We start from the raw sequence: 15,674 nt of genomic DNA, 5'->3' as shown, positions 1-15,674 counted from the left end.
CATGTAGACTGGCTCCAGATCTGCTTCCTTCCTGCCCCTGGGCATCATTTGCTTGTGAAGCATGTCACCAGCAGACTATTCCAGTCACGTCCTCTGCCCAGCCCCTGCTGAGACAGGAGAAATGAGCAGGGACCCTCGTTCATGCCTCTCTCTCAGCATCCTGCAGGTAGGCACATCCTGCATCTCACAGCCCGATCCCAACCAGCTCCACATGTGCAGCAGCTTCTGCTCTACACCCAAAGCAGTTTTACCACCAGCACTGCAAGACCCAGGATGCTGAAAAATAAAAGCAAATGCTAAAGAAGCTAAGGAACAAACAGATGTGAGGACCAAGAAGGCGAGAGCTCTGACAAAGCCAGAGTGCTCTTCTCCAGGTCAAACAAGACCCTGATCATCCAAGCAATCTGTGCCATCCACACTGAGCACATCTTGCTCTATCCCAGAGCTGATGATTAGCTGCAAGACCAAAGGAGGGCTTTACATAAATCTAAGGCACTCCATCTCTGAAATGCCTGAAGCACACAACTGGGGCTTGCTGTTTCTCGTGCTGCTTGTCCAAGTGTGCAAGCAATCCCAGTCAGGATCGCAAATCCACACCAGAACTTCATTTCCCACCTTCCTTAGGGGAGCCAGAGCCTCCTGGGGAACAGAAAGAAAACAGCAGAATGCGAGGGGGTGTCAAAATAAAACAGAGATCCCTTGCAGGGCAGGACTACACCAGTATGGCAGCAAGCCACTACCCATAACAGGACAAGTCTGGCCAGTGCCTGCACAGCCCCTATGCTTCCATATGTCTCTCTGCCAGGTTTCTGTACAGTCTTTACACAGCACAAATAGGGGTGAGGATTTAAAGTATATATTTACTGTCAACTTGAAAAAGAAAGTTCTACTGACCAAGTCTAATAGCATGTATTTGATATATAACTATTAACGTGCCATTCTGGACTCCAGCAAATGCCACCTGAGATAAATATTCAGCATTTTTGTTCATGCACTGGAAGAAGAATTCAAACATTTTGTCCATGACATATGCAAAGTAACTAAGAGTTCTGATCTAGTATTAACAGTAAATATAGAACCTTAAACTTCACTGCATATATACTAATATATATGATCTTAAGTACTGGACTGGAAAGACAACTCCTTTTTCTTTAAAAAAAAAATGAAAAGCTTTGTTTAGAATGCAATATTTACATGGTCCTTTGACCAACACTTACATTTTTATACAATATATTTGGGCTACGGATAACCCACAGCAAAAGGCTGTGTGAGCACCTTTACACACAGCTCACTCTTTCACTTATTACATTACAGCTGTTTATGGAGACCTCTGAAGTCCCTGGTTGCATTTCAAGGCCCTCCTCAGCATCATCTAGTACCATGCTATTGAGTTCGTTGCCATTTCGATAACTAGTTAAAGTCAGATCTTTGCCATATAAAGCTGTTGAAGCCACATTCAGACACTGATTCTGCCGCAGGGCTGACTTCTTACTGGTCTTGTATAGGCAGCGGATGTAATTGGAAAAAGCCCTGCGGTACGTCTTGTTGAAGAGCGTGTATACAAGGGGATTGACCCCAGAGCACACATACCCCACCCAAACAAACACATCAAGGAGCTCACTCAGCAGGTCTCTGTCGCAGGCTTCCTTGCAAAGGACAGACATGACATTAGTGATGAAAAATGGGCACCACATGATAAGGAACAAAAAGAAGACGATGCCCAGGACCTTGGAGGCTCTTCGCTCATTGTTGATGGACTGCATAGTTCCTTTCCGAAAGAGCACTGCCTCCTTACTTACAGGAGAGTTCAAGTGAGATGCCCCCTCGTGATTGTGAAGCATTGAAATGTTCTCTGCATTGTTTTCCTTCTTGAGGCAGTTTACGCTGCTCCTCCTCTGCTTGGGCACCTCTCCACACATGAACACTGTTGCCTGTCTCTGCAGCACCTGGACAGTCAGGCAGTACGTGATCACCATGATGATGAGAGGGATGAAGAACGCCATGAAGGATCCAATGAGGACAAAGTTCTCATCGTTGAGGACACAGGTTCCATTTACGAACACCCTGGAGTCATCCTGCAAACCAATGACTGGAATAGGCATAGATATCCCTAGAAGAAGGAGACCAAAACAAGATACTGTTACCTGGATGGAGAGGGCCCCGGAAAGGCAGCAGAAATGATGTGAGTCCTGCATGCATTTTGGCCACTGCCTCAACCTGTCCAAAAGAGAAGCTACTACTCCCATATGGAAGGGAAAACCTCATGTACCAACTCCTGGGAATGCAGCTCCAGGACATGAACACCCTCCACTGGAATCAACTGCAGCTTTGCTGTGCTCCATAGCTGGCACAGTGAATGCACCATCTCTCCTTTATCAAGTCCTTTTCCAGCATTAATTGCAGTCATTACCCTGCTCTGCTCCAGCTGGCCACTCCATGCCTGCCAGATTGGGGAGGTTTTGAAATCACTGACATAGGGTGGATAACAGCAAATTTTAAAGAGAAAAAATACCAAAATGCAGAAGAACCCCAGCTACTGAAATTGAGGAGTGAGTTTCTTAAAGAAATGAAAATAAACCTGATAAAAAATGGCCACTTTTGCCTGGGCATCATGGACACATGGAAAAAAAGCTCCTAGCTTCCTGGGTGCTTATGCACTGATGATCTAGGTGCAAGCAGGCAGTGGTCCCTGCAAGCTCTGCCTGCCCAGGCATTTCATCCACAAGCAGTGTGAAACTAGAGAGATACCACAGACACAGCTTGAATTCTTAGAGGCAATTACACAGCTGAAGGAAAAGGCTGCAGCACACATCTGCCTGATTCCTATCCCTCTATCTTGAATACAGGGCCAAGAACTGGGATGGGCAAAGTGAGAGTAGAAGGGGTGTAATTAAAACAGTTAGAGTGAAGTGATGGTCTGAAATCAGAACCCCAGTGATAAACCCTCTGGCTGAAGAAGAAGGAAACTTTAAATGACTCGATTACAACAACTAGAGCACAGCTTCCAGCTACTCCTAAGCACTAAACAGTCTAATAAGCCTTGGGAATCACTGCACTTGCCAAGGCAGTTTCCCTTGTATCCTGGTGGCACAGCACTTCTGACAGTCATGGACTTCAAGGCAGACAAACGAGATTAAGAACATTTTGGATCCCTCTTCCTCTCCTGCACCACCCAGCACAGCTTGTCTGTCCAGAATTTCAGGACATCAGGAGTCCTGGATGGAGGGTCTCTGACTGTGTGTCTGTGCTATTTGGCACATGGGCAGAGCAGACAGCATGTCAAGCCCAGAGCATGACTGCCCAGGAGTGCGCATAGCTGCCTGCACCCACGGCTAGCCAGTGACTTGCCCCTCACAGAGTGAAGGAATGAAAGCATTTTGAATACCTCTAATTCAGATGCATTTACTCACTGTCCTCCAACACTCTTTTCCTCTAAGGAATACATATCTGTACTCTTGCTCTATTCTACCTTGTGAAAGTCATCATCAATTTACTGTGGGGACAGGAAGAAGAAATGCCAGAGTACTGGATCTCACTCTGTCCTGGCTCACTCCCAGACAATGACAGACCTGAGACCTTCCAAACAAATCTGTCTAGACCCGGCCAAATCCAGCAAAAGCAACAACATATTTTGGAATACCACAACCTATGCTTATGGCTGAACATGGAAAAGACATGGTGGGCCAGGTCTAGTGATACTGTTACAGGTTTATCTAGCTCTGTCTCATATCTTTGGTGGGTACCAGAAGTTTAGGGTCATGGCACAGGATGGGGCAATCATCTGCATTACAGCTTAGACAATTGCACAAGGTGCATCCACACCTTGTTTGTAAAACAACCTTTGGGAGAGCTGCCTTCTGTGAATCCTCAATTTCATTCATAACCCCACTGTACTCAGCAGCATTCAGCTCCACAGCCTGTTTGCCATTAGAGCAAAGTATTGCTTGTTCACCTCAAATTTGCTGTCTGACAATTTCCTTTGACTCCCCTCACTTCCTCTACTGTGAGAAACAGTGAATAATCACTCTCCGGTCTCCTTTTCCACCTTCGCAGTGATTTTATAGACCTTCATCATCCCTGCTGTCTGACATCTCTTTTGGAGCTGAGGAATGCTGCTCTATTTACTCACTCTCCTCATGCCAAACTCATTCTGTGCCTTTGATGCTCTTTCTCTATTTCTGTCTAAGTTCCTCTCTGTCCTTGTATGGAAGCAAACAGACCTGCACATCCCAGCAGTCAGAAGGTCTTTTGTGCTGCCATTCCCACCCTCTGACCACCCGGCTGTCCATGAGCATTCACTCCACAGGCACATCTGTGGGCTGGCCATGTCCTTCCTTAGCTTCTTCACCCAAACAATAACCAATGTTGAGGCCACTGTTGTGTCTGGATTGCTTTTTCTGGGGGGGTTGCTGTGAACAGCACAGGTCCTATAACTAATCCTGTGGGACTCTATTTCTAAACAGAAAGAATCACATGTTAAAGAGATTAACCAGGGCATTTTTCCATTCCAGCTAAGCGTTTTCCAGGATTCTGAGGAAATACATCTGCAATTTCTCATTATCATAAAATTACAATTTGCCAGTAATCTAGTGAAGAAATGTCTTCTGAAAAATAGTGATTCTAAATGCCTTCTGTGGTCATAGGATGTGCTTCTTAGCTCAAGTGATAATTCCAGGATTTTCCCCCTAAGTGCTAAAGCTTATCAGCTTAACCTTGGCAAGGCAGTTGCCTCCTTTCTGATACATTAACCCCTATTACCTTGTCTGTGCCAAATCCCTGTGACTGCAATAACCTTCATCCCATCAAGCCATTGACTCTTTATCAGTAAAGACATCTTTGTAATCTCTTGGTTCCATCAAACCCCAGGCATTCAGGGAGTGATGGGAGATGGACAGAGCAATCTTCTTGCAAAGAAATCTGAATCAGGCCAACGGCATTACACTGGGATTGTATTTCCATGGACCATTTTATGCTTTAGAGCCATCTATAACATATACCCTTTGGCATAAAACTCCAAAATGAATAAAGGTCCATTCATGAAGTAGTCATTATTGGATTTAGTATTATTGCTTTAGCCAAGGGAAAAGAGATGAGGGTTCAGGACATCTTCATGGTCACACACATAAAGTACATTTGGGAAGAATAACCTAGTTCTGGGATATGATGAATACACAAACCAAGAGCACTGCTAGCAGCCTACAACTCTGCATGAGCATGACACACCTCAGCACTGATGGCAGGTAGCTGCTGTAATGGAAAAGTGATCTCTACCCCTCTCAAAGTGGGATTTCCAACTGAGAAAGCACAGAAGAGCGAGAGCACCAGGTCTTTGCTCCTTCCTCCAGCCCAGGAAAATCCCACCATTAACAGCAGTAGGAAGAAAGATGCCCTTGGAGGAGCTGCCAACACACATTCAGTCAGCTGCTAGCTCACCTACAGCACTGCTCAATGGGGAGCATTGCTCTCATCTCAAATGCTTTCTTCTGCCTCACACTTCTCCTCTGCAACTCATTCTTTGTGATTTATTACTCACCCACTCCGCAATCCAGCCCTGGAGGGAGCTACATCTGTCACACAACTTGGGCAATGGGGACTAAATCTACACCACCCCAGGAGTGAGAAGTGAAGGGTGGAAGGCCCCAGACACCCCACAGGGACTTCCTTCATGGGGGATTACTGCAACATTGCTACTGCCACAATCCTCAATGTACAAATACCTGCTGCAGACACAGCTCTCACCCTGCCTGTGACGTCAGTCGGGTTGCCTTGATCAGTACATGCTGTGCTTATCATGGTGCTTGGACACAGATAAGCATGAATGGCTGCCTTACTTGTGTTCAGCTCTTTGAATGCGTGTGGAGAAGGCATTCAACTCCACTTGAGCCAAGCAACCCACTGTACTTACACTGCATTTGTCACTGTTCAAAACAGAACTCAGCTACTGAGCTGAGGTGTTCAGCCTCAGAGGTGTCTTCCAGTTGTGTCAAATGACCTGTTCAAACTAAGGGGGCAGAGAATTCCCATACAGGTGGGTTTGTTCCAAACACTTGCAAGGCAAAAGTTTTGTGAACTGATTGCACATCACTCTCTGCTCTTCAGAGCAAACCTGATCACCTTGGCTGATGCTTGAGCAGTGCCCAGAGGAACTGGCTTTGCCCCAGGAAGAAGAGACAAGCAGCCACCACTGGGTAGAAAGACACGGACCAGGTCCCTGCTAGACTCAACACTGGGAGCAATGTGCACCCTTCTGCCAGGCAGCAGCTTGGGCAGAACACCCCTTTTCACCACAGCAGCTCACAAGGGAGAAGAAGAATATGAATTCTTCTCTTCTCCCCTCCTATAGCTGCTGTCTGACAGAGCAGCAGGAAGCAAGTCAGAGAGAGATATCCTTCCAGATTACAAATCCAATTACAGCTGTTATCCTATCTGCTCCTTGTCAGCTTTAAAGATGTTTTTAAGCCAGCAGAATGGTTCGCCAAATGGGGCTGAGATGATGCTGCGGACACAGAGAAACAGATGCTCTTCACAGACTCTCAATTAATAAAACAAAACCCAAATGACTGCAAATACAGCTTTGTAAAACATTCACTTGCTTGCTCCAGAGAAAAAGCTGGCTAAAAAGTCCAAATTGTCATTTACAGAGTTTAGATTGGATGAAAAACAGTAATGTTTTTGTGTTTAATCTCTTGTTTTCTTCTGTGAAAGCCCATAGACTGCTAGGAATTACTGGAAAGATGGATCCTTTCATGGTTATTTCCACTGCAAAAGGAAGTAATTCCCATTCTTTCTCACAATATTCTTACAAAAGAGGTTATTTTGTTTCCTCCAGTGACAACCACTTCGCTAAAAAACAGAGGTCTGCGTATGGATTTATTCTGTCTTTCCACGTGTGGATTCTCAGGGCTGAACACAGGAGGGACCGTATTTTGCTGCAGGTACATGAGCTTGGGAATGCTGGGACCACCTCTCCTAGTCTCTGGATACAAAGCCTGCTGTGGTCCTTGGCAAAGCCTCTGCTGATGGAGGTGGGCTTTGCACCTCCTGGCCCTACACACAATCTGAAGAGAATAAGAAGCAGAAAGAGCCGTGTGCCAAAGGAGCCAATGGCTGCCACAGGAGGAGTCTGTGCTGCAAACCCAAGAAGGCTGCTGCCCATGCTAAATGCTGTGTTTACATCCAGATCTTTAACCTCAGATTTACTATTATACAAAATAGAGGTGGGTTGTGACTTTGAGACATTCACCTGAACGTTAGCAGCTGCTGTAACTACGCATTAGCATAAGGTCTGATAGAGGAAATAGGAACTGACTCCCCTAATCCTCTCTGAAAAGGGAAAACTAAGCCAAACCTGCTTGGTTTGTCAGCAAAAGCTGACACTCACAAAGTGCCTGCAGGTTTCTCTGATGATAACAAACAAACAGCAAGAAGTAAACCCCAGCAGACAGTGGCCTCCTTACTGTGAAAGCAGCAGAGCTCTTCAGAGGCAGACTGAAGAACGTGGGCATTTGAAGTGTTCAAACCCCAAAAACTCCATTTATTCCCTGTATGCCAGCAGCCTAATGGCAGTGGTTTCATGTGCTAATACAACAACCATGCACCTTCAGGGCTGCATTAGGTCTATTTTTATCTGACTGTTCTAATAAAACAACCGTGCCAGCCTTGTATTGGTTTAAAATCAGACATAAAAGGGAGCTGAACTTTGAAGGATCTCCCTGCCCCGCAATGAGCACAACTGCAAACAGATAAATGTAATTACTGGCTGTGCCTACACGAGTGGCTGACCTTTACTTAAACCTTGCGAGAGCACTGAGCAGGCTGAGCCCAGATGGGAAATCAGCAAATGTCAGTAAAAGACAGAAGAAATAAATTATTTTCCCCCCTGCCCTTGCATTTTGCTAAATCACTTCTGCTTTGCTCAGCCGTGTGCTTCCAGCAGTGCATCTGAACAAAGGGGATGGGGCTCCTGCTCACAGCGTACCTGCTGCCAGGGCTGGGCTTCCCCAAGCCTGTGCTGATGATGCTCAGTACCAGTGACCTCAGACAGGAGATACCGGCATCTTGCTTGCCCCTGGGACCAGATGGGGTGATCCATTCACCTTGAGTGAAAACACTCCACAGGTTATCACCATCTGCTGCTGTCCTGGACAGAACCCTTCACTGGGTGACAAACCCAAACTGATCCAGCTACAATGCCTGAAATCTCAAGGTAGCTCCCTTGCTACAAGCTCAGCTTGTTACCAACTGCTGTGATCTTCCTCACCCTGATAACTCTTGCTGATGGGCTAGGGAGACCCATCATAGCATGACAGAATCAACAGCGTTGGGAAAGCCCTTTAAACTCATCCACTCCAGCCCTTACCCCAGCTCTGCCAAGGCCACCCCTAACCCATGGCACTGAGGCCTCGTCTCCATGGTGTGTGAACACTTGTAGGGACGGTGGCTGCAGCCCTGCCCTGGGCAGCCTGTTCCAATGCCTGAGCACCCTCTGGGGAAGAAGATACCCTTCCTAAGGCACATGACTAAACCCACAGCCTGAGGGTTACTCCAGTGAGTTACTCCAACCCTCTTTACCTGTATGCACCAGCTGCTCTTAGCCTATAAAAAGGCTACAATTCCTTTTAATACCAGTGGTGTCACTCCAAACATGTTCCTCAAACTGAGTGTCCTTTCCCACTAGGATTATCCTGAGTGAGATAGGGGAAGGCTTAACTGATACCTGGAGGCTCTTTAAGGACATCATTAGGACAGCTTGCAGCCATGGGGCTTCTCAGTCTATGTGAGAGAGGAACAGCAGTAAACCCCTGTTAGAGTTTACTTGATCTGCGATGAGCATTTAGTGATCCTTGCAACGTGTGTCTTTCAGACTTCTATAAATAGATCTCCTCCATAAAACAATGTAGTATGAAAGTTTAATGGGAATGTAAAATTCCTTTTTAAAGTTTAATATCTACCTTAAATCAAAATGATAATGTTATGAGAGGGCCAGGGAGAGGATGAAAAGAAAAAACTCCCGTTTTAACACAGCACATATCATCATATTACCAGAGTTCAACAGAGCAATTCTTTTGTCTGGTTACTTGTTCCATTTTCAAACAAAAAAAGGGACCTGTGGGCTCGCTTATGGCACTGATACAATCACCAGAAGTTAAAGGATGGCCCTGTCTCAGTCACTTACCAAGTGACACTGTTAGTAAGGATGTAAAGCTGTGAGATGGGAAATTGGCAGCATGTGTCATTCCGGCACTCTCTAGTAAATTGCCAGATCTTGGACTTTCTGGGAAGCAGAGGAAAACCCCTTTTGTGCCAGCAGGCTGCAGTGCAGGTCACCAGAGAGTCAGGATTCAAGTGCTTCACTTGTATTCACATCAGAAGCAGCAAGAGCACACCCTTCCACATCACCGACATCCCTTCAGTCACATTTCCAAAGTGGTAATTCTCTTACATTGCTATCACCCAGTTAACACCTTCTCCTGTATTACACAGTGCGCATTAGAGTTTGATCAGCTCCTCATCACTCCTGCTGGGAGCTGCACAGGGCTCTCCTCTCTTGGCCATGGTGCCCCAAAGCCACCTTCCTCACAGAGGGATACAGGCAGGCTGGTGGGATGGTCAGCTTCACGTATCAGTCTTGAACATCTTTGCACTTGAAGCTGTGCAAAGTCTGCAGTCTTGAAACAACACCAATTTCTGCCAGCTCATATCTACCATTGATTTTCATTTTCAATCGTGTTGTATTGCCAGACTCAGTACAGCGCTATCTGTCACAAACCTCATAGTTACAGGCCCAGCGCTTCACAGCACCCACTTTAACTGAACACAGGAATATCTTGCTCAGGCCACATTTGCTAAGCAGAGGACAACTGGCAGTGATGGACTTGAATCTGGAACAGAGAGGACTTTGGAAAGACCCATTCATAAAGTAATTGTCAGCAGACGGGAGGGCTCTGTTATGTTCCCCTGCTTAAAAACCTAATCATAGGTTTAGGCTTGTGCAACCTGCCAAATTTATAGCTCAGTGAGCAAAGAACCTCTATTATATATTTTGCTGTCAGCATTAACATTCCAGGAAAAGAGAATGCAAAAGCGACTAAATTAAGATAAATTACATGCTTTTTACTTCCTTTTTAAAATTCTGCTTCAGGAACTGGTGCATTCAGCAGGGTTGCATTGAAAAGTTCCTTCATTCCCACTGAAGCAGGATCTAGGAAATGCAAACTGAGCAGCCCGCACTTCAGTTTTGCTCTGAATTTGTTATTTGATCATGCAGAGGAATGTACAAATCTTTTGTGATATTTAATACTGAAGGGAGGATGAATTCACTTAACCTGTTCCATTCTCTGGAAAACTGTGTGGGGTTTCACTGGGTCTGCCTGGAAAACTGTGTCCAGTTCTTGGGCAACAGCACAAGAGGGACGTGGAGCTGCTGGAGCAAGTCCAGAGGAGACCATGGAGCTGCTGCAAGGGCTGGAGCAGCTCTGCTCTGGAGCCAGGCTGAGAGAGCTGGGCTGGGGCAGCCTGGACAAGAGAAGGCTCCTGAAGGGGAGACCTGAGAGCAGCTCCAGTGCATAAAGGGGCTGCAGGAAACCTGGAGAGGGGCTTGGGACAAGGGCCTGTAGGGACAGGCCAAGGGGAATGGCTTTAAGCTGCCAGAACAGGGGAGACTGAGATGAGCTCTTAGGCAAAAGCTCTTCCCTGTGAGGGTGCTGAGGCGCTGGCACAGGGTGCCCAGAGAAGCTGTGGCTGCCCCATCCCTGGCAGTGTTCAAGGCCAGGTTGGACACAGGGGCTTGGAGCAGCTGCTGCAGTGGAAGGTGTCCCTGCCTGTGGCAGGGGTTGGGACTGGAAGAGCTTTAAGGTCTCTTCCAACATGGACCATTCCATGATTCTATGAAATCTCTCTAAGACTGCACTTTATTCAAGCAAAAAATTCAATACGGCAGAGGGAAGCAGTCAGACACTTCTGACCCTGCCTCAAACATCTCTTTTATAAAGAGCACTGAAGGAATTCCCCCCAAAAAATGCTTTTCTTCACATAATTCCTGACATTAATGAAATATCTGGCTATCATTTTGCCTCTTCCCTTATTTTACTGCTGCTTTATTTATCGATTTTTATCAAAGTGATACAAAAGTGCCTTCTTTTATGTCTATTCCTCATTTACTATGACTTCAAGTTTGCCAGCTCAGTACTAGCAGCAATCCTGCTGTGGCACAATGTAACAGAAGCTCCAAAGCCTGCACAAGAGCAGTAAATCCCTCTCTGCTGCCCTGCCTTCATTCTGCGCCACTTCACTTGAACCACTGCCACAATTTGAGCGAGTTTATCTACATCAACTACACTATAGATGTCATTTGTACTGGTTGGGTTTTCCTTCCATAGGCTTTGCTAATGCTATTTTCTGCTTTAGTTACTTAGCAATTTTATGATACCATTTATCTGTCTTATTGGCATATTGCTATGAACACAGCAGCAATGCTTCAGCATCAAAAGTGGTGGGGTTCCGAAAAACGACTACTACTTCTTTTGGTCGTTGACCAAGTGCAATGAAAGACTTGTGTTTCCCAGTAATCATCTCTTATATTCAGGCATGCAGGCCAGGTAAATTAATTTGAGTCTCCTCTTAAAAACCCTAAATGAAAATTGGAGGAACACTATCATTCATTACGACACGGTGAGGATCGTGAGCCGCATTGCTTACCTATGGATATGGTCCAAACTGCAGCAATTTTCATAATAGCCTTGGTGCGGGAATTGAAGCGGCTGTGCTCAATGGGATTGCGTATTGCTACATACCGATCAAGAGAGATGGCACAGAGATGCATAATAGATGCAGTTGAAAAGAGCACATCTAGGGAAATCCATATAGGGCACAACTGTTTAGGCAAAGGCCAAGCATAATCTGAAACATAGAGAGAAAAGAAATGAAAGGAAAAAAAGGAAGGGAAATAATCTGGGAAGCCAGGCCATCATTTCTGAGAAACCTGTGGGATATTTTAACCCTATGATACCAGCAAGGGGCACGTGCATGAGGAGAGGACAAGGAAATCTCTCGCAGGGCCTCTCTCCAGGCAGTCCCTGGCTCCCGACGCTCCATAAACCCATACCCAGTTCCCACACGTCTGTTTTCCACGAGCAGTAGCTAAAGGCAAACGGACATTAATTTGGCAGTGCCTCCAAGTGACTGCTCTAACTCTGCTCCCCTCTTTATCTCTCAGGCACATCTGTACAAAATCAAATATTACATTAATTTACATTATCTCACCACATCCTGATAATGGCTCGCAGAGTGTTATGTGGCATTAGCTTCACCCAGAGCTTTCTAAAGCTTTCCTGGTACATACCTCTCAGTTCCTGTCTGCTGAGGACAAAGGCAGCAGACAGGTTTTTCTAATAACTAGCTAAATGACAGTACTTCACCTTAAATATTCCCCCTAGGCAGCGTGCCTTAATAACAGAGGAATAGCTGCCTCCTTACAGAGCAGCTGGGACTGAGCGGCTGAAATATGGAAACTGCTTTGAACATAGACAGAGCTGTTATCCTTTACAGAAACAAGTGTGCCAGCAAACTGAACAGATCAGATAGCTACCTCTGACAGCAGCTGGCATGCAGCTTATTTGGGTGCCTGCATTCATTATTACTCAGTTTACTCAGAGCTGAAGTACAGCTGGAGAATAAAAGTGACCCAGAAAAAACCTCCAGGGGTGCTGGTATTTAAATCAAAGCACAGAGAAAATTGATTTGTGAATGATACTCCCATGTTAATGCTCAGAGTGGGCTGTGGGAGATCAATAACATGTCCTGCCAAGCTCTAACACACTTATCAAAACAAATCAACAGTATCTATAGCAGCTGAAAGCATGAGAGGTTTCATGATAGTTGAATCTGAGATATTCTTGTGTCTTCATTCCAAACATGGGTATCTAAAGCAACCTCAAAGTTCACATCACTCTGCAGAATCAATGTCGTATTAAGCACAAGGCAGCTCCATCCTACTGCTCACGAATGGAAAGGGAGAAATGTTAGTCTCAGAAAGCACATATTGAAACAGATTACCCAGCCAAGAGAGACCCAGGACACCTCACATGCAAAAGCTGAGATGAGCTGAACCAGAGCAAGTCATTACAAACTGTCCAAGCACAGCCCAGGAATCCCACACAAAGAGCATGGCAGAACAAGACGGACACAAGCTCATTTTACCAGTGGGAAACCCACAGGAGGTGCACTAAATAACTCACAAAACCCACATAACAAGACCTCAGCTCCTGGGAGATGAACCATTTATGTCAGCAAGTTTGCACCACTCCTACTAGATGGACTGTAAGTGGACTGAAATTCAATGTAGCAAGTAAGAGGTGCTTATCAAAGGGAACTAAGTAAAGCACTTTGTGTCTGGAGCATCTTTACTTTAAAGGGCACCTCTGCTGTGCAAATGAATTGAGCTTGGTTAAATGATGACTCAGACCCTTTATGAAGCTATGATCAAATTCTGCACGTCCTGCTCTTGTTCACACTTTGCAATAGCTTAGGGCTTCTTTGGCATCAGCCTGCAAATGAGCTCAGAGCTCCAACAAAGCACACCTCTGAACTGCTGGGTCTTTAATGATGCCTCCAGGGAAGAAGAAGCCTGATCTCCTTCCAGCAGGACCTAACTCCTTGTACAGCCCCAGGCTTTTGCTGTCAGCCCAAGCTAAAACACATTCAGTCACACTTTATCCCTCCCTACTTCTCCCTTTGAGCTGCTTCCTGATACAAACTGAAAGGAGTTACAGGTACAAGACCTGGAGAAAAGTACCAGGACCATGTTGTGATGGATGAAGTGGTCCTGGTGAATGTGCGTGGGATGATGGTGACTGTGCAGCAGCCTCTGCACAGGGGGATGATGGTGATGGTAGTGGCTGCTCCTCACATCAGGCAGAAGGCCAGGAAGTCTTTGGTGTCTACAGAAAGGGCCTCCAGGCTCCCTGTGCACGCAGCGTCTTCAATCCGATCTGTGGCACTGCAGTGGGCTCCATCTGATTCCTGGCATTTGCTAGACCTGGAAGAGGTTTCTACAGCAACCACCTTCTGAGCATTACTGAATGATGAATAACTTCTCCACTTCTTCCTTCTAGCTATCCCAACCACTTCCCATGACTGATTTCCCCTGGAACAACTCCTGCTATTGATGTGAACTAGGCAATAGCAGTACTTCTAAGCTTTAGCAATTGCATTTCCAACAGAAAGCATGAATCTCAGTTCAAATTTGGCTCCAGAAGGAACAAAACAGTACTGAACACCTAAATAAGCAAACCACAAATTCTTGGTAAGAAATGTTGATTTTTATACCTTGAATTAATCTGCGCCCTTCATATCAGTCACATAGTTAATGCACTGGCTGGTAGAGCAGACAGGAGAGCGCTGAAGGAAATAAGTGAATCCACCAGGTCAGAACAAAAGGAGATATTTCTTTAACTGGCGTGTAATAAAACTGCAGATGTTTTTGTCTTCAGAAATTCTGTGGATGTTAGAAGTTTACACTGGACAAATTCATAGAGAAAAGCATAGAGAAAACTACTGCAAGGAGAGATCAGTGTTAGCCTCTGGCTCCAATCAGGGTAAAAACACCATGGATGAAATCCTGGAAGGAAACTAATGCCTGTGTATACCGCTTTAGCCTTCAACTCTGAATAGCAGCTTATGGAACCTGAGGCACCATCTTTTTTCATGGAAAACATGGGTCAAACACTCCTATTTAACCAGGAGTCATGGTCCAGAGGTGGGATTTTGTCTCCTGCACTGGTAAGAAAAAGTAAACCCCAGTTTCTGCTTGCTAATGAGCACTGAGATGGGCCCAAACTATGCCAGCAAAACATAGAAACTCAAAACCATTTTGGCAAAGCTGCAGAGCTTCTCTGTGTGTAGCTCATTTGATGTCAGAGGAGAGGTCCCTTCAATTCCTTGTGCTTTACATCACAGAAGGTATCGAGAATGAAATTCAATCACTTTTGTCAGAGGTTCTATGCATACAGGTGAAAAGTGCTGTGTAACGCTGTGATTGCGGTCATTGTGCTGCTCACAGCATGAGAGGCAGAATTACCAGCCCCTGCAGCAGGAGGTAACTGAATAACCCAAACCACAGCAAATGGGAGCAAAATCAATTACAATAACACTGAATGACTCCAGGTTGTAGGAGAACAGCTGAACTGAGACAAAAAATGAATGAAGAAGTGTTAGACCCTGTGAGGAAAAGAAACCGTGGGACTGCAGGAGGCCGATGCAAACCCTTTCCTTCTCCACAGAGCCTCCAAGACCTCATGAGCTGTACCCAGCTTCCCTTGCTAAGCTGGAGTAGACAGGAGTTGTGTGTACACAGACACCCCCCATGCTACAAGTGGACTGGCTCACTGAATTTACATGTTAAAAAACAACTACAAATGTACTACTTCCATAGCACAGTCTGCCCTGGGAATACGTACTGTAACACTCAGGACAAATAGGGCATAACAGTGATAAAATACCCACTCATACCATAAGACAGTGAAGAGCTGTGTAAAATTCATCCCTGTAGCATCAGAAACGTTTCATGACAAACTCACAGCAAGCTGCAACCAACACAGCTTTTCCTAACCATGAACAGGAATTTGGAGACAGCTTTGGACCTCCCATGTTTATCCACGGCTGCTTTGCATGTCAGG

The 15,674-nt window shown here is 45.6% G+C and overlaps 1 protein-coding gene across 2 annotated transcripts in view; it reads right to left on the bottom strand.

Annotated features, from left to right (window-relative positions):
* Nucleotides 1-848: 848 nt before the first annotated feature.
* Nucleotides 849-15,674, bottom strand: part of HTR2C (5-hydroxytryptamine receptor 2C) — a 36,231-nt gene continuing 21,405 nt past the window's right edge. Inside the window, exons 2-3 of one of the 2 annotated variants that reach the window (XM_005148233.3) lie at nucleotides 11,698-11,898; nucleotides 849-2,110 (exon numbers count right to left, since the gene is read on the bottom strand). In XM_005148233.3, the coding sequence (XP_005148290.3) occupies nucleotides 1,278-2,110; nucleotides 11,698-11,898 (1,034 nt within the window). In that variant the 3' untranslated portion in view covers nucleotides 849-1,277. The remainder of the gene's footprint in view (nucleotides 2,111-11,697; nucleotides 11,899-15,674) is intronic. The other variant, XM_034064036.1, reaches the window with a different exon arrangement.

Source organism: Melopsittacus undulatus, chromosome 6 (genome assembly GCF_012275295.1).
Source record: "Melopsittacus undulatus isolate bMelUnd1 chromosome 6, bMelUnd1.mat.Z, whole genome shotgun sequence".
NCBI lineage: Eukaryota > Metazoa > Chordata > Aves > Psittaciformes > Psittaculidae > Melopsittacus > Melopsittacus undulatus.
Note: the sequence above shows the minus strand (reverse complement) of the source record. Positions and strands in the feature narration are given on the sequence as shown.